The 18,460-nt window shown below is 46.2% G+C and overlaps 1 protein-coding gene, 1 non-coding gene and 1 pseudogene across 2 annotated transcripts in view; 2 read left to right on the top strand and 1 right to left on the bottom strand.

Moving 5' to 3' along the window:
• Positions 1-18,460, top strand: part of RHPN2 (rhophilin Rho GTPase binding protein 2) — a 48,858-nt gene that overhangs the window by 20,670 nt on the left and 9,728 nt on the right. Inside the window, exons 3-11 of the mRNA XM_006926781.3 lie at positions 568-696; positions 3,068-3,143; positions 10,001-10,078; positions 10,453-10,577; positions 12,111-12,277; positions 14,368-14,555; positions 14,957-15,113; positions 16,655-16,774; positions 18,299-18,460. The exon at positions 18,299-18,460 is cut by the window's right edge and continues 30 nt beyond it. Coding sequence (XP_006926843.1) covers positions 568-696; positions 3,068-3,143; positions 10,001-10,078; positions 10,453-10,577; positions 12,111-12,277; positions 14,368-14,555; positions 14,957-15,113; positions 16,655-16,774; positions 18,299-18,460 — 1,202 coding nt within the window. The remainder of the gene's footprint in view (positions 1-567; positions 697-3,067; positions 3,144-10,000; positions 10,079-10,452; positions 10,578-12,110; positions 12,278-14,367; positions 14,556-14,956; positions 15,114-16,654; positions 16,775-18,298) is intronic.
• LOC112474842 lies at positions 7,953-8,069 on the bottom strand (annotated as a pseudogene).
• On the top strand, positions 8,604-8,731 carry LOC112474672. Its single transcript, XR_003044525.1, has one exon. It is a non-coding gene; the product is annotated as a small nucleolar RNA SNORA30/SNORA37 family (small nucleolar RNA).

The following is an 18,460-nucleotide window of genomic DNA, read 5'->3' as shown; positions in this document are numbered from 1 at the left end:
ATCTACTTTGCATGCCTGGGATGAATCCCTCTTGGTCATGGTATATAATCCTTTTTATATGTTGCTAGGTTCAAGTTGCTAATATTTCGTTGAGGACTTTCACATATGTATTTATAAAGGATGTCAGTCTGTCATTTTGTTTTCCTGCGATGTTTTTCTCTGGTTTGGGATCCAGGGTAATATTAGCCTCATAGGATGAGCTGGAAGTGTTGTTACTTTCTCCTCTATTTTCTCATCCATTTTCTTTTAAGGGGATAATTTATAGTCTTTTATGGATGGCTGAAAAGAGTTCCCTCTTCTCTCCTCATGGCTAATTCTTTGCACAGATGTCTTAGGAGTTATGTTTGGCAGCTCACTGTCATTGGCTACGTCTCAGGTCCATGTACTGGTAGGTATGGTTCAAAATGGGGCAGGTACCTGGCATCCCTGAGACACCTCGTTGATCACATCTGGCACTCACATCTGCAGGTGGACACCCAGAGCTTGCCTGTGAGAACCGGGGGCTCTGCTCACCCGGCAGCTGAAACACTTGGCTAAGAGTGTTTCTCTTCCCGCCTCTTTTAACAGAGCGGCCACAAACCACAAGGTACGGGAGCAGGTGCGTCTGGAGCTGAGCTTCGTGAACTCAGACCTGCAGATGCTCAAGGAAGAGCTGGAGGGGCTCAACATCTCGGTGGGAGTCTATCAGAGCACAGAGTAAGTGGCAGCAACGCTTCTTCCCAGTACTTTCTGTGAGTCATCAGGGATGGCACACACAAATAGCCCTGAGCGGATAGCAGACCCCACTCTGGGAAGTGGGGAAATGATCAGGTTTGGGGATGAGCAAGGTGCAAGAGTGAAAGGGATGTTGGCTGTGAATACCTGGAGAGTTGAACAAAAAGGCATTTATTTATCCTGGGACTCTTGGAAAATAGTTTTACTGGAGAGCTGCATATCTGGGTCCAGGCACGGAGTCAGCATTTCTCACGTGGGCTTGGTGGTGTCTCTGCCATAAAGATGCCCTGGAGGTACTTCTGTGTTTAGCTTTGAGAGCCGGCCTGCCAAGAGGGGCCAAGTTGCCCTGCCTTCTTCCCTCTCAGCCTCACCATCATGCACAGGGCCCGGCTCTGGACCACTGTGTTGATAGAATGCAAAAACATATAAACTGCCTTGTACATCAGAAATTAGGGGACCCTTGCAAGTTCTCTGAGAAGAAGGTGCAACTGAGACACTTAAGAAATGTACTCCATTAAATATTTGGGAAATGAATGTGTTCATTCAGAAGGATCCCTTAGGGAGTGTTGGTGGGCGGCGACATATTGAGGTGTGATCTTCAGAAAAGCTCAGAAAGTCTCCCACCCCAAGGTTAATCACCTCTGAAAGAAATGTCTATCTTTAGCAAGAAATAACTTTGAGAAGCTCCAAAGAAGGGTTTGCCTACTTTCTGTGTGGGGAAGTGAGACTTCTCAAAAGGTTGGGGAACCCCAGGGGACACTCAGTCAGAAAATAGTTCCCTGGATTAACAGAAGGATAACGTTAGGGAACCTCGAGTCATCTTGGAATGTGCTTTTCCTGATCACTCCCAATCCTCTGAGTGGCACGGTGTGTTTTTCAGAGCTGGAGGGAAGGTGTTAGCACATGAAACCTCGGCTCCTCCCTTTGTGACGCCCTGTGCCCTGGCTCACTTAGCTGTGGGCTCCCAGTGCAGTTTTGAACACCTAATCAGAACAACAAGTGAAAGGCTTCTCGCAGCCAACACTCTGGTATTAAATTCCAGTGTTTTGCCTAAAAGATCAAAGTTCCTGAAGGAGGCGAGGCCCGGCTAGACTTTGGTGGTTAAGGGAGGACGTTTCATATTCCCACTTGCTATACTGAAGCGCAGGGATATCCATCACGAGAGACCTGTCTCCCATAGAGACATGGCTTGAAAGTGGCCAATCAACCCCCTGTGTCATCGGGAAGAGGGGAGGGAGATATGCTCAGGCATAATGACACCTTGCATTTGAATCTGCCCACTTCCTCTTTTCAAAGCAGATTGTTTCTTCCTCAGCACAGTCGATCTTTAAATACCTCTGTGAGGTAGGTAGGGAAGAAACAATCTCATGGTGCAGTGAAGAAAACACGAGCAATGGAGGTCATGGAGAAAATTACATTAGCTCAAGGCTGGGGCTGGGGGTGCCCGGGCCAGGGGGCCTCGGGAACTGGCTGCTGCTGGACAGTCACAGGCACTGGGGTCCGGGGAGAGGGCGTGGCCCATCGTCATCTCCTTCCAGCAGGGCCCAGCTTTCCCTTCCGGCTGCGGGGGAGCCACGCACCCCTGTTGGATCTCACCTGCTTTGAGCACAGCCCCTGCCCCCTCGTTTTCTCTCCAGCACAGAGCTAGTTTCAGTTTACGGCTGCATTGTCCACTCACCTGGCTGGCCTTCCTGGCCTTCTCCCCCCGGCCTGGCTGAGCGGCCCCAGGAGGTCTCCTGTTACCGGATGGGGAACTAAATCCCTGTTTGCAAAACACAGCCTGAGTGGGGCTCACTTCCTATTGGCCCTGCCCTTACTGCCCTTAACCGCTAGGCTCAGGGCTCACTCTCAGGGCGACCTGTGGGGAAACAGAATGGTCAGTGAGGGGACAGGAGGCAGAGTGGAAGCAGCTGGTCTGGACCTGACCCTGGGCTGGGAGCTAGGAGCACTTAGGTGTCAGATGGGTCCCCTGCCCTCAGGGCCTTCCTGGTGTAGGTGATGAGACACCTAGAGAGATACACGCACTAAGGGGGAGACACTTGAGGGCCCAGGGTTGGAGGGCTGCAGGAGAGGTGTCCCCGTTGCAGGCCCTGGCACGCAACAGGTTCTCAGCACAGTCACTGGGAAGGAAGGGTTGAGATTGGAGAGAAGGTAATGCAGATGGTAGTCTCTGTGTTAGTCCAGAAGTCAGGGGTGGACCAGGCCTAGTTTTAGAACAGAGGGATATGACCACAGGTGTCTATGGAAAATGAACTGGTGTGTGCTGGGGACCTGAGCTGGGCTGCTCTGGGAGGCTGTGAGTGCAGAGTGGTGAGGATGGGGATGTTCATATACCTTGCTGTGCTCCTCATAGGGAGACGTTTACAATCCCGCTGATTCCGCTCGGCCTGAAGGAAACGAAGGATGTTGACTTTTCAGTCGTTCTTAAGGTAAATCTCAAAGAAATGGACACTGAACTCACTGTCTAAGAAGGAAATATAGAAAACGTGTGTTCCTTACAAATGGCCTTAGGCTCAGTGGGCCAAGAGTCAATTAATGTCTGCAGAGTGACCCCCAAGCCCCCGCGACAGGCCACATAGAGAACCTTGCGGTCCTCTCGCATTCTTTGGCTACCCTGAGGCTCCTGGTGTGCCTGGGGAGCCCCAGCCAGCCGTCCCCAGGCGGCCAATCAGAGAGAATCTGTGGTGGATGTGTTCTGGAATTTAAAAATTGTATCCTATTTTAGTACCTTTTAAAAAAATTTTCATAACTGACGCAGGCCATGTTTTTGGAAGAATAGCTGATTTTTTCCCCCTAAACATTATATTATGAAAATTTCCAAACTTACAGAAAAATTGAAAGAATTTTGCAGGGAACTCCTGTATATTCACTACCCAGATTCTACCATGAATAGTTTGTTATCATCACTTGTTCACATATTTATCCATCTCTGCATTCCTGTGTTGATACACCAACCCATCTTATTTTTCAATGCCTTAAATACTTGAATAACTGGAGTCTCTGGTTGTCCCCTCTTCTCCCCCATCTAATAATTACTAAGGATCTGGCCTCCTTTCTTCCCTCTCTCCCTCCCTTTCTCTCTTTCTTCCTTTCTCTATTCTTTTTTTAAAAATAATAGCTTTATCGAGATATAATTCATATACTATACAATTCACCTCTTTAAATGAACTATATCTGCCCTCCTCTTAACCACCATCTGTGTTGCCGGCAAGCAGCCAAAACTTGTGGGCCCACCTGTGCCTGTCACTGTGCTGCATGCTGATGATGTCACAGGCCCTGCCTGCTGGGTCTGTTTCAGTGAGGTCTTCAGGTGGGAAGTGGTAGAGGTGCTTTGATAGAGAGGCCTCCCCGAGCCTGGAATGCTCTCCTCTCCCCAGCTCCATCAGTCTGAGTTTTAATGAATCACCTTAAACTTCATTTAGGGGGAGGAAGTGGAGATTTGGGAGAAGGTAGTGCCTGTCTCTGAGCTTTCCAGTCCAGGCGGCGTATAGGAATCAACCCGGGCATCATGAAAAATGCTTCAAAGAATTATGTTTCTTTTCATAGTAATCCTGTTAGTTGACTCATTTTAGATTACTTTTAGTTTAGAAAAGGAAAAGTTATCATGCAGCACTTTGGGCACTATAGAATTTGTCCTTTTAAAAGCAATTCCTTAGTGCTTTGAAGCTTCTACACTTGACTTCCACTGTAGAGCAGAAACTGAATCGCTTGACATAAGCCCTTTCGTACATGGCCTTTTTGCCTGCTGCTCTGTTTAAATCTTGGTGTTGGTCCCTGTGAGTTTGGGGTTTATTTTGGAGTTTGAGAAGGGACATTGGTAGTCTTACAGGACCCAGGATCACCAGAGATTGGATTATCTGGGCAGAGAACAATCCAGGAGCTGCAGCTTAATGCCAGCTTTTCACAGGCTGCCTGAACTCTTAGATGTGACACTTGTCACAGGGCTGTGAGACCCAAGACAATCCCTCTTTGTGTGGAAATGTTCTTTAGTTGCTTTTATAGGATAGTTATTCCTGAGATTTAGTTTGTTGCTTGGTGCCAGAGCTGCAAGAGTACAGGCAGACTCTCTTGGAGAAACTTGGAGAATTTTATGGGCATCTGTACAGATCCAAATGTGTCACGTGCTGAATTCCACATTAAAGTCAGTGGAAAAAAATCACGTGTTGTGGGCATGGCCAACTGCTGTTCAGCTGAGGCTTCCAACCATGTTATTTTAGCCTAAAAGAGATTCTTCAAATGTCAATCATACAAAAATGAGAATGTTTGGGGGACGTTCTGTTTTCTCCCTTCCACATTTGTGCTTGAGAGTAACACAGACAGGTTTTACAGGAGTGGCTCGGCTGACTTAATGAGGGCAATCTGAGTCGTCTTTCGAATCTGATGTATGTGTCTACGTGATGTTTAATGGTCAGTAAAGACTCACGATGTGACTTGGTTTTATTTTAAATACATAGGCTTTAAAATGGCCTCATTAAAAAGCACCATCAAAATAAATTCTTTATCCAGAGAATTCAGGGGTTTTCTTTTGCTTTTAAATAGAGCTATATTTATTTTTCTGATTAAGAACAGTTTTGCAAAACGTTAAGAAAATACCAGGACATGTAGAAATCCCTCACGGTCTACCACCTCTCCCCACTGAGCTCTGTAACTTGCTCGGCATTTAATCTTTGGACACCAGTCTCTTCCTCTGATCAGAGGCCTGCCTCATGAGGGTATGTGACTTGTCCCATCCATGAGGGCTTAGCATGATGTCTCCTTGTGCTAAACAAGGTAGCCATTAATTTCCTTCTTTAGACAGCCTCCAAGTGCTTGCTGTTGTCAGCAGTTCTCCATGGAGTATCTTTGCACCTTTTGCGGAAAATTTACTTTGGATAAATCTCTAGATATGGATTTGACAGGTCAAAGATACATGCCATCTAATTACTCACTATAAGTGGTTCTGCCTTACCTTCCTCCCAGCTGTGTGTGACTGCTGTCTTCCTGCCCTTTGCTTGCTCTGGGTATCATTCATCATTTCGATATTTAAAAAAATATCTTTTTGATTTTTGTGAAATCAGACAAAAGTGGTACCTTATTATAGCTTGGATTTCTTTGTTCAGTACTAGAGTTGAGCACATTCTCATGTACGTTTATGTGACCCTTATACTTCTTTTCAAAATGACGGTTTCTGTCCTTTGCATGCCATAGTGTTGCTCTTCTTATTTCTTAAGATATTTTTTTTTTTGCATGTAAAGGGTATTAACCCTCAGTTATATATATATTGCAAATATTTCTCTCAGTACATGCTCCCCTTTAACTTTTGTTATATAAGCAATAACTAGTTTAAAAAGTATAATATGTATTTTTTTCCGTACAGATTTTATATTGTTAAACTTATCAGTTCTTCCCTTTACCTTGATGACACGTTCAGAAAAGCATTCTGCACACCAAAATGTCTTAAATATTTTGCTATTATTTCTTTTAGTGCTTTGTTTAAATTTTTTCATTATCAAATCTTTAATCTATCTGGAATTTGTCTTGGGGATACAAGGTAAGATGTAAGGCTATAACATTTTATCTTCACTGAATGGGTAGCAGTTTCCCCTGAACTATGTATAAAGAATCCATCTGTGGTGCCGGAGGGTGTCCGTTTGCCTCTTTTCCCTCCCCAACCCCCATCATGCACCCTCCTCCATCCTGCTCTGTGCTGGGGAGCCAGCGACAGTCTCCTGCTCTCTGGTTTCCTATTGCGTGCGGTCAGGGGGAGGAGCAGCGGCAGGAGCTGAGAGGGTTAGGAGAGGGAAGTTGGTCATTTATTCTGCTCCCTCAGCTAGCTTTTTTTGCATTCCATAGGGCAGTTCATGGTGGTTGTTCAGTGCCCACCACAGGTAGCCGTCTCTCTGGGTTTTTACCTGTTCCTTGTTGACCCTTCAGCTCTGGGGTTCTAATGGCTCCAGAGGTTCTGCACCATCCACACCATTGTCATAGTCCTTTCCTTAAACTCGCATGGGTCACGCCGTTTGTGTGTGCCACCACGCCTCCTTCCTGCCTGGACCTGATGGAGGTCCAGCCTTTCCCATTTCTATGGAATTCTGGCCTTCAGTTATATATGTGATTCTCAAATCTGCTTCAGTCTGTTTCTGATCCGTATCTGGTTTCATTGTCTATTCCTCACTTTAATCCCCATGTATTTTAACACCAAATAGAGTAAGTCTCCTATATTATTATAAGGCTTTTCCAAATGTTCTTAGCTTTTCTTCCACATTTTTACTTTCATACTTTGTCAGGTTTCCAAAAAATATTACTTTGGGGTTTTGATTGAAATTTTATGGGATTCATAGTCTAATTTGGACAAAATCGTACCTTTATGATATTGCGCATTTTCATCCATGGAATAGAATATTTCTAATTGTTGATGTCAACAAACAGCAAGTTTATAGGGGCAAGGACCAGTCTGTCATGTTTAAAAAAATGATTTCATGAATCACGTGAAAGAATGAAATAACTAACATCCTTCAGTAAAGTTTGAGTTACCCGCTTAATTAAATCAATTTTATTCCTAGAAGTATTGTGCTTTCGTTGTGATTTTGAAAAATTATTATTCCTCTGATATTTTTCTAACTGGTTATTGCCTGTATAAGAAAGGAAGACTGTCAACTTTTATGTGTTAACTTTTTGACCACTTCACTGAATTCTCATTATTTTAGTAGTTTTTCAGTTGAGGCTCTAAGGTTTTATAAGTATACCATTATTTTGTTTCTTCCTTTCTAATGTCTATGTCTCTTATTTTTCTTAATTTGTTAGAAAACTTTCAGAATTATGCTAAGTAATAGCAGTAATGATAGAAATTCTTGTCTTGTCCTTGATGATTACAGTGGGTTTCAGCTACATATTTTTTTTTTATCTACAGAATTTGTTTAATCTATCGTAGTTTACTAAGTTTCAAAGGCAAGAATACATTTAGACTTTTTATCAATATCTTCTTTGGCTTCAGTGACGTAGCATAAAGTTTCTCTTTTAACTTCTTATTTTAAATGTGATTTCTCTCCTTTTAAGAAATTTTTTGCCATCGTCCATAGTAGCGGTTGACAGAACAACATGCTGTTCTGTAAAGCATCATCTGAATGGTGACCCTTAGCACTGCTTTTGGGGATGTCACTGGAGAAGCCATAGATAAACTTTGTCCTTCAGATCATCCTCATAGCAATTAATGTCGCTAATAGAAAACTGTTTCATTTTTTTTCATTTATTATTATTTATGCCTACAGCACCTGGTCTTCCTAGGTGGTCTCCCATCCAAGTACTAACCAGGCCCAACCCTGCTTAGCTTCATGAGATCAGACATCAGGCTTGTTCAGGGTGGCATGGCCGTAGACCATGGACTGTGGCTCCACTGGGATGCGAACCCAGTGCTAACTGCTACACTATGGAACCACATCCTGAAAACCATTTTGGATTTGATAAGTCGTATTAGATGAAGAGCCGATTCCAAATATCAGCTCTTTAAGTTGTGAATAAAATCTGCGGTGGCATCATAAAACAAAAGGGAAGTTGGGTGATAAGGACCAGGTAAAAAAGCAGAAGGCACTTTCTTCTACACGTCCTTGGGCCCAGCAAGACACCTTCTTGGGATTTCTTCTGAGGAACTAGTCGGAAGTGTGTGGGGGGATGACTGTTACGTGGTGTTATCTTTAATTGCAAAACTTACACAAATGACTTTAACGTCTGACAAGGAGTGAAGACTAACATGGTACATATTGGCTAGCTCATAGCAGGTGTTCAGTTTATTTGTTGAATTAATGAATTGTACATTCGTTACGTTGGAGGATTGTATAACCAAAGGTCATGTTATAGAATATTTTACAGCATATGAAAATGTTTGATGCATTGTCAATTAAAAAAAAAAAATTCTAGCACTTTCACAGGTCCTCCACAGGCAGTGGGGCCAGGATTTGGTAGCTGGTGCTTAAAGAAAGCCCTTGATTGCATCCTTGTCCTGGAACTATGCCAGTGGCATCTGTCACTCAATGGGACAGAGACTGTTTTCTGACATCTTAGTCAACATTGTGCCTTTCTCCTGCAATTCTAACCTAAACAAAACCCAAAAAGCCAGGGGTGGCTCCATAGTGTAGTGTTTAGCACATCTGCTTTACATGAAGAAGGTCCTGGGTTCGCGCCCCAGGTGGAGCCACAGACCATACCCCAGGTGCACTGTGGGTGCCAGGCCCCGGGGGCGCTCCACGAGTGTGTGGGAGAAGACACCCCGTCTTAAGGGGAAACGGCAACATCCATAGGTCAGGGGTTGAAGTGGGGTGGGGGAAATCAAAGAGAGAGGAAAAAGAAAACCGAAGTTGTATAATCATGTAGTACAATCTTATTTTTGTAAGACGAGGGCGTGTGGGTGTGGGTGTAGATATGCATTGAACGTACAAAAAGCAGAAGGAGCGTTAATGTAGAAAGTGTGTAAAAATACTCACAAACACTTGGGAAGACATTATTGCAGTCTCCTCCACTGTCTTGCAGCCAAGGAGAGCCAGCACTCATGGAGGCTGTTATGCAAGAATGTGTTCTCCATACCTTCTAAACTGCTCTTTGTTTTTTCCTATCATACTTGCCATCTTGTAATATTCGATGTCATTTACTTATTTGTTGTGCCCATTGCTTACTGTCTGTGACCTGTGCAGGAACATAAGCTCCATGGGGCAGGATCTTTGTTTTGTTCTCTGACGTAGCCCAGGCACCGCGAACATGCCTGGCACAGGGCACGTGCTCAGCAGTACGTGCTGCACGACTGGGTGAACTGAGTGCTCATCGGACACTGGGCCGTGGGCCCGGCCAGGGTCTCGCCGGGGTGCTTCATGTGCGGAAGTGCCAGAGCTGCTCTTACAAAGTTCTCCATCGCATCCTCGCGACAGTCCCCAGATGCGAGTTTTCTTTGCCAGGAAGACCCTGTGCCCAGGTACTGAGGGCAGCACAAAGGATGAAAAGGATGAAGGTCTGAGCCCCTGAATATCTGTGACGTTTGCCAGAATCGTTTTAACATGTAGGTCACTTAACAGTGTTGCAACGATATTTTTTTCAAAATTACTGCAGCTTTCCTTTTAATTGAAGCAACGAAAACAGAAATTTTAAATATATGTAAACAAAATTAAGAAGTCGCACCACTAAGAAAATCACCATAGTGTGCATTCTCCCATAAGTTTTTATGTATTGTACGTTTTTAAAGGGAGCACATTAGACGTTACCTATTTACCTATTTACAGTTTTGAATCACACCTTACAGTATCTTCTCTCGTTTTTCTTACAGGATTTTATTCTGGAACATTACAGTGAAGATAGCTACCTATATGAAGATGAAATAGCAGATCTTATGGATCTGAGACAAGTATGTTTCTGCGTGCGGCAAGGAAGGGAGGACAGGACGGCTGCTAGAGCTTGTCGAGTCTTCAGAATATCCCATTATTGCACACTCGAAATCTTATAGACTCGCAGGTGGTTGCAGGTAATCGGGAGGGACTGCTGGAGTCATCCATTCCACTTGCCACATAAGACCACAGGAGACCTGCCCACTGGCAAGTCTGAGGCTGGGTTCTGAGAATCTCAAGTTTATTCCAGCCCTTTCCACCTTCCTAGAGTTCATGATACCAGTAGGGGGGCCCAAATAAGCTCCACAGAAACGGCACGTGTGAGCGCCTTCCGGGACAGGCCCTCCGCTGCGTCTTCGCCCGCTCAGCCCCTCGGTGCTTGCTTTCCTTTCAGTCTTGTCGGACACCCAGCCGGGACGAGGCCGGCGTCGAACTGCTGATGAGTTATTTCATCCAGCTGGGCTTTGTCGAGAGCCGATTCTTCCCACCCACCCGGCAGATGGGGATCTTGTTTACATGGTAGGTGCCTGAGGCCTGTGCTGGTGCTGTCCCCCTTCAGTTACAACTTTGCACTGTGGGCCCCTCTTTCTAATTGTCCCTTTTATACAGGAGAGCCCAGGACCTGTAGATAAAGTGGTGTTTGGTTATGAAGGGAACCGGTAGGGCGGGGGAGGCTCCAACAGACCTTGCCTTCTTGCTTCTCAGAACAAGTGAGCTGAAGAGAAGAGGCATTTTTTTCGTGCTCGTGTTATCATTGGGGAAACAGCAGAGCTCTGAGGTGGAACGAGCAGGATTCTTGTCCTAGGTGGGACTGCGGTGGGGGATGGGAATCAGGTTTTGTCTCAATGACAAGGGCAGCAAACAGAAATAGATCAAATTTAAAAACAGAAGCAGAACATTAGGTTCTTCCCAGAGTTGGTATTTTCAGAGATTAGTGTTGTTTAAATGTTTTAGAGCTGCTGAGTGTGGGTTAGAGAAGACTAAATCTGCAAAGCTAAGGCATGTTCAGAGCTAAAGTTTATCACAGCAGGCCAGTGTGATGCCTTCATTTTGAAAGGAAAGGCGGCTGACTTTTTGTAAAGGTGCCATTAGCTGTCTGCCCTGTCTGGTGAAGGGACTAAAGGGGATTTCTCCTCAGTCTCAAATTAGGGAGAAGTTCTGTGTCTACGTGCCAGTCGATGTATGAACTTTAAAACTAAAAATCCCGAATCTTTTAGACTTCAGAAGAATTGTGTGAGGGGTTTGTAATATTTCGTTTAGGAGAAGCCTTATATTTTAAAATATATTTTACTTTTTAGAGCAGTTTCAGGTTCACAGCAAAATTGAGGGGAAAGTACGACGTTTCCCACGTACTCCTGTCCCCACACTCCAACAACCTCCCCCACCAGAGTGGTACATGCACTACAGTTGATGAGCCTACATTGTCACATTATCTCCCAGATTCCAAAGTTAAAAACAGTTCACTCTTGCTATTGTACATTCTATGGGTTTGGACCAGTTTATAATGACATGTATCTATCTACTGTTACAGTATCGTGCAGAGTAGTTTCACTGCCCTAAAAATTTTCTGTGCTCCACCTATTCATCCCTTCCCCCTTCTCCCCTCTGGAACCCTAGAAACCACTGATTCTTTTTGTGTCTCCATTATTTTTGCCTTTTCCAGAATATCATATAGTTGGAATCCTACAGTATGTAGTCCTCTCAGACCTGGCTTCTTTCACTTAGCAATATGCATTTAAGATTCCTGCATGTCTCTTCATGGCTCGATAGCTTATTTCGTTTTAGTGCTGAATAATATTCCGCTATATGGATATGCCACAGCTTGTTTATCCATCATTCACCTACCGAAGAACATCTTAATTACAAAACCTCATTTCTGTGTGCAGTTGTGGGTGTCTTCAGCATGATCAGGCCCATCATCTTGTTTGTAAATAAATGCCTCACTGCATGTGCATGTTTGAATTTTATTCAAGAAATAAATTTTGTCTATTTTTCACCCCACAGTAGCACTAACTAGCCAAGTAATTCATATTCTCACATTTATTTAAATAGGTATGACTCTCTCACCGGGGTCCCAGTCAGCCAGCAGAACTTGCTTCTGGAGAAGGCCAGCATTCTGTTTAACATTGGAGCCCTGTACACACAGATCGGGACCCGGTGCAATCGGCAGCTGCAAGCTGGGCTGGAGAGTGCGGTGGATGCATTTCAGAGAGCAGCAGGTGTGTCTCCACAAGGGCAGCCGGGCAGAGTCCTGGCCCCGCCATTTGCCACCACGTCCCCCAGCTGATGTGGGTCTTTGGGTCCTTTCCAGGCTCACGCTTGGCCTCACGGGTCTAAAAGGGCCAGACTAGTTTCCAGCACTGGGTTAATTTCCCACTAAGAGAATTGCTTAATGGTTTAAACCCTATTTCTCAGTCAGGGTCTGGGTTATGGCTCATGCACACAGTGTATCGTGTGGTTAACGATTAATCTTTTCTGAATGAGTGGCCCCAAAGATGGCAGTGAATGAACTGTTCCTCTGAACACTATATTGAAAAACAGAATAAGTTTTTCCGACTAGTGAAAATGTAGACTTTTCAAAAAATCATGTATCTTGTTAAGTGCCTATTACTATTTATGCCTTTATATTTTGTTCATTCTGTGAAGCTTGCCCACCTGAGGTTGTTCTTTTCAGCCCTTCGTCAAGAGACCTGTAGCACCAACCTGTGGAGGACTGGGGGCGGCCAGTCGTGGTGCTGTGGGTGGACCTGATGCAGCTCATAGGTGTCCAAGGGTCCTGCCTCGCCCCCCTCTGACAGGACTTGTGTCAGGCACACTCGGCATGGGCAGTGGTCAGCAAAGCGGCGGCCCACAGCATGATCCCCCAAGCTGGCTCCGTGGCATGTGTCCATCTGTGCCAGTCCTCCTCACTCTGCTTTGGGGTGTTACCCCTGGCAAAGAACCTTCCTGAGTATCTCACTTTGTAAGGCCGTGAAGAGGTTCAGCTGCCACTTTCACTAATAATGGAATTGCTCATGTTAAAATATTGATCTGTCGGGATGAACCAATATGCTAAGATTCCATGTGAAAGTCCATTTCTTTCACTGTAAATCTTTTCCTGGGCTCATCTTTCTTTCTGAGGAATCTTAAGCAGGTATACTTTGTGACCTGCCTCTGAGATTACGGATATGGACAAAAAAGCTTGAGAATAGAGTGGAGGAACCCCAGAGGGGAGCAAACATCCCGGAGCAGTTGCCATCTTTCTATAGGGTGATTTATGCTTTGCGACAAAACCTGAGGAACCAGTCAGATGGGATTCGTGGCTGGAGAGCCTATTATACCTCCGGGTTGATTGTCAGTTTATACTGTGACAGTTAATTTTCTAAAGCATAGCAAGAGTTAGCCGAGGGTTATCGCATGAAAATTTCCATTGAAATGGGCTGAGATGATCTTTGCTAGGGCTGGGGAAAAGCCCTGGATTTCTGAATGACCCAGGTGTTACCTCAGTCCTTCTGCCTGCCGTCTGCTTTGCCTCCATCAAATGCCTGGTCGTGGTTGGGATTTCTTACCATTGTCTCAGGAGAGACCAAAATGGATGGGAGCAGTCTGGCTTCCTTCCTTGGTACAGTTATAAATGTTTTGGAAGAGAATCTGATTTTTTTAAACTGTCGTAAAAGATACGTAACAAAATTATCAATTTAACCATTTTTAAGAGCATAATTCATTGGCATTAAGTACGTTCACGTTGTTGTGCATCTATCTCCAGGATTTTTTCATCATCCCAAACTGAAACTCTGTACCCATTAAACAGTAACTCTCCATCCCTTTTCTCCCCCATTCCCTGGCAAACACCATTCTACTTTCTGTCTCTATGAATTTCAGACTATTCCAGATACCTCCTCTCAGTACAATCATACTTTTGTCTTTGTGACTAGTTTATTTCATTTAGCATAATGTCTTCATCCACATTGTGGCATGTGTCAGAATTTCCTTCCTTTTAAGGCTGAAAAATATTTCATTATATGTATATACCATATTTCATCATCCATTTATCCGTCAATGGACGTTTGAGTTGTTTCCACCTTTTGGTTATTTTGAATTATGCTGCTGTGAGTATTGGTGCACAAGTAACAGTTAAGTCTCTGCTTTCAATTCTTTGGGGTATATACCTAGGAGTGGAATTGCTAGATCTTCTGTTAATCGAGAATCACAATTTTTAAGATGCTCTAGGATGCCAGTTTTATATTTTTACTTCTGTCACATTCTCTATTTCTGAGCAGCATGGTGAAATAAATATGATCAACTAATGGGCAAAATTTTCCAATTTTAGGGGTTTTAAACTACCTGAAAGAGACATTTACTCACACGCCGAGTTATGACATGAGTCCCGCCATGCTCAGTGTGCTGGTCAAAATGATGCTCGCACAGGCCCAAGAAAGCGTGTTTGAGAAAATCTGCCTTCCTGGTTTACGGAACGAGTTCTTCATGCTAGTGAAGGTGGCTCAGGAGGCTGCCAAGGTAAGCCTTCCTGGTTCCCGTGGCTTTCAGGGGTGGGCAGGGTGCATTGGTGCAGGCCCACTGGAAGCAGCGGGGGCTTCCCATGGCAGCTTGCCCATGATCTGGGCAGCGTGCCAGCCCTGGCCAGAGCGCTGGCTTGCATTTTCTTGGCAAGTACTGGTGTTTCAGATACGGATCACTGATTCCATCTGCAGCTTAGCCTAAAAACCAGCATAATGACAGTTGCCTGATCTCCCTGTTAACTCTGACACTGACAGCACGAAGAACCCTTGGAGTCGCTCCCAGATTCTGGAGCGGCCTCTGGCAGGGGCTGTTGCATAGAAGAAAGAACTCTTTCTGTAGCCTGGGTGCATGAGGTTTCCTGTGCCAGGTTCCCCCTCCCAACCTCTTTTCTCTTTCAGGTGGGAGAGGGCTATCGGCAGCTGCACGCAGCCATGAGCCAGGCGCCAGTGAAAGAGAACATCCCCTACTCCTGGGCCAGCTTGGCCTGTGTGAAGGCCCACCACTACGGAGCCCTGGCCCACTACTTCGTAGCCACCCTCCTCATCGACCACCAGTGTAAGTCTCTCGGCTCTGGGCTTTGGGCTTTGGTCGGGATTGTGGTTTCCTGCCTCCAGGAGATAATGAGCTGAGTGAGAGTTGTCTGCCTGCCCTGGAGATGCTCACAGCCTGGGGACAGAGGGCGGGAAGACAGTCGGCACAGGCAGCTGTCACACATGCCAGGGTGGGATTGGGGGTTATCTGTTCCTGCTGTGGGAGGAAAAGAGGAAGCGTTAATTCTGCCTAGGATGGAGCAAACGGCTTCACAGAGATGACTTTTCACGTGGAATTTAGAACAGGGCTAGGACCAGGGCTGGCACTACGGAGGCATTTGCGTCAGGCACAAAAATCTAAGGAAATATGCCCCCAAACTCAATGATCAAGATAACATTTAAATGTGACATTTTAAACCAATCAGAATCAATACCAAAATAATTCCATGGCAATCAATGGTAACAATGCTGTGTTGAGCCAATTGGAGCCTGAAGCGAAAAGAAATCTTGATGTTTTGTTTATGATGGATTTTTTTGCATCGATTGCAATATTTAGAAACTTGTATTAAAATATTATACATCTCGATTGCTGAGTTTTGGCACCTTCTTAAATTTTCAGCCCAAAGTGAGTGCCTCACTCTCCTCAACCCAGTCTTAGCTCTGATCTCAGGTCGGGTAGGACTTTTGTTGTAATTAGTATTAATCAAGGCGGCCACCAGAGTAATAAGAAGGACAGCCTCAGGGACCAGACTGCCTGGGTTCATATGTCAGCTCTGCCATTTACTAGCTGTGTGATCTCGGGCAAGTTACCTAGCTGCTCTGTGCCTCAGTTTTCTCATCCCTACAGTGGGGCTATGAAGAGAACCCCTCAGTGTTGTTGTGAAAACCGAGCGCCAATATGCAAAGCTAAATAGTGCCTGTGCACAGCGGGCTCTCTGAACGTGTTAGCTGCTGCCGCTAGTATGATTTTATGGTCTGCTATGCAGGACAAGTCATGTAACTGGCGGAAATACAATGAATGCTTCGGTCATTGCAGTAGAGACAGCCGTAGGGCAGCTGTCGGACCCTAGGGTGTAGTTGTAGGCAGTTTCTCATTCAAGTTGGACTTGGAGCTCCGAGGGGGCCTTTTCCAGCCGAACAAGGAAGGAAAAGAAAACTAGAGCAAGAGCTCTGGAACTGAGGCCGTAAGTGGCGATGGTAGTGACGAGTGCTTGGCAAAGTTAGAGGGGGACATGTGCCAAGGAGGGCGCAGGCACGGAGGCCACCAGCGGGCTGAGGCAGGGCTGTGCTGGGAGGTTCCGTGAGGCAGGTGCCCGGAGGAGGTTGAGAGTGTGGCCTTGAAGCCTAATCAGCCCCTAGAGCGTGCCTGGTCCTGAGGGTGCAAAGACCGGTAGTGTATCCAGGGGCCCCAAGGAGGCCTGTTACCCCAAGTGCCTTGTAAAACTGGGGGAGAAACGAACCCAAAGGTTTGGTTGAGAGAGGAATCCTAAGTGGGTCTGTGGTGCCATCTCCGGAGCCCGCAGCCCCGGTCATGAGAAGGGGCTTACCCTTTGGTTCTCATTGCAGTGAAGCCTGGAGCAGATGAAGACCACCAGGAGAAGTGCCTGTCCCAGCTCTATGGCCACATGCCAGAGGGACTGACACCCTTGGCCACCCTGAAAAACAGTCATCAGCGCCTACAGCTGGGTGCGTATCAGCTGTCCTTCCTGCCTCCTCATGGCTCATTTGGCGCCCAGCTGGTCCTACTCACGGACAACGCCAGGCAGGTCCCCAGGTCGAGGCTTAGAAAGTAGGGGTGCCGAGTCCTGCTCAGGACTGCTCTGGATTCGGAAACCATGAGGTGTGGTCCCCTAACCTCGGTGGGCTTCTGGAGCTGTGTTCTCATGGGCTCCTCAGGGCCCGGGCCTCCCACCATGGAGGTAGAGCCCTGACAATCTTCTGACACCCTAGTGGTTCTGGGGGTGACCCTTGGCCATCCTGCTGCGGAAGGACACGGCGGCTTATCTTCTCAGGCCACACCTGAGAACTGGTAATGAGTTGTCATGGCTTGGCCTCAGCCAAGTCTCAGAGCACGTATCTCTTTCCAGGCCTGCATTCCTCCACTACCCACGCATGCCCCACCCCGCACGCAATGGCCCATCTCGCCTTCTTCCACAGGCTGGAACCCTTGGACTCACTCTCCTTGGACTCCCCACATTTGATTTGCAAATCCCGTTGACTTTCTCCAGAAAACAACCCAAATCAGACCACTTCTTATCCTCCCTGGTCCAAGCCACACTCATATAGTGCTTGCTGAAACCTCACACAGCCCTATGAGATAGGTATGGTGTGATCTCCATTTTTCAGCTGAGGAAATGGAGGCCCCTCTGGGGTTATATAGCTTGCTCAGCCTTCTGCAGTGGCCTCATACCTGGTCTCCCTGCTTTCCTCTTTGCTCCTACATTGTCCATTCACATGGTCAAATCATGTCAGTCCTCTGTTCGAACCCTAATGGGTGCCCATCTTGCCCAGCATAGGAGCAGAAATCCTCACCCTGCACTTGTAAGGTTGGACATGGTCCGGCCCCTGCTCCTCTCTGCCCTCATTCCGAGCCCTTCTCTGCAGCCCTCACTTCCTCTAGCCAGACCCCAAGCTCCCTGTTGTCCTTGAACAGCACACATATTCCTGCCCCAGGGCCTTTGCACTTCCTGTTCCTTCCTCCAGGAATTCTCTTCTGTCAGATATCCTCATGGCTGCTCCCTCGTTACTTTAGGGCTCTGTTCAGAACTTACCTTCCAAAAGGCCTTCCCTGATCACCCATCATAGAAGGGCAGCTTTCCATTCCCCATCTTCTCTGGCCACACTGGCCTACCCTGTTTTCTGTTTCTCTATAACCTTATTGCCACACAATCTATTACATATTGTTTTGCTCATTAATATTCTGTCTTCAACCACTGGCATGTAAACTCCATGAACGCAGAGGCTAGTTTTTGTTCATCGCTGTCTTTAGTGCCTAGAACATTCAGTAAATACTTGTCGAATGGATGATTTATAGTCATAAGTGAGCATATTGCACATGCATTTAAGAGGGACTTAAGCCGTCCAGACAGATCCTTCAGAAAAGAGAACTTCCGCCTCTCTGGGCTGATCTTTGGGCACTTAGGCTCTCCTTGAGCTACTTGCATTGCAGTTTAGGACACAAGTCACATGGGGTTGCTTTTCTGTTGGCAGGTAAGTCTCATCTGCGCAGAGCCATTACCCATCACGAGGAGTCGGTGAGGGAGGTGAGCCTGTGCAAGAAGCTGCGCAACATTGAGGTGCTTCAGGAGGTGCTGTCCGTGGCACACCAGCGCTCCCAGCTCAAGTACACGCAACACCAGGAGGACGCCGACC

The sequence above is a fragment of the Pteropus alecto genome, unplaced genomic scaffold (genome assembly GCF_000325575.1).
Source record: "Pteropus alecto unplaced genomic scaffold, ASM32557v1 scaffold7, whole genome shotgun sequence".
In the NCBI taxonomy this organism is placed as follows: domain Eukaryota; kingdom Metazoa; phylum Chordata; class Mammalia; order Chiroptera; family Pteropodidae; genus Pteropus; species Pteropus alecto.
Note: the sequence above shows the minus strand (reverse complement) of the source record. Positions and strands in the feature narration are given on the sequence as shown.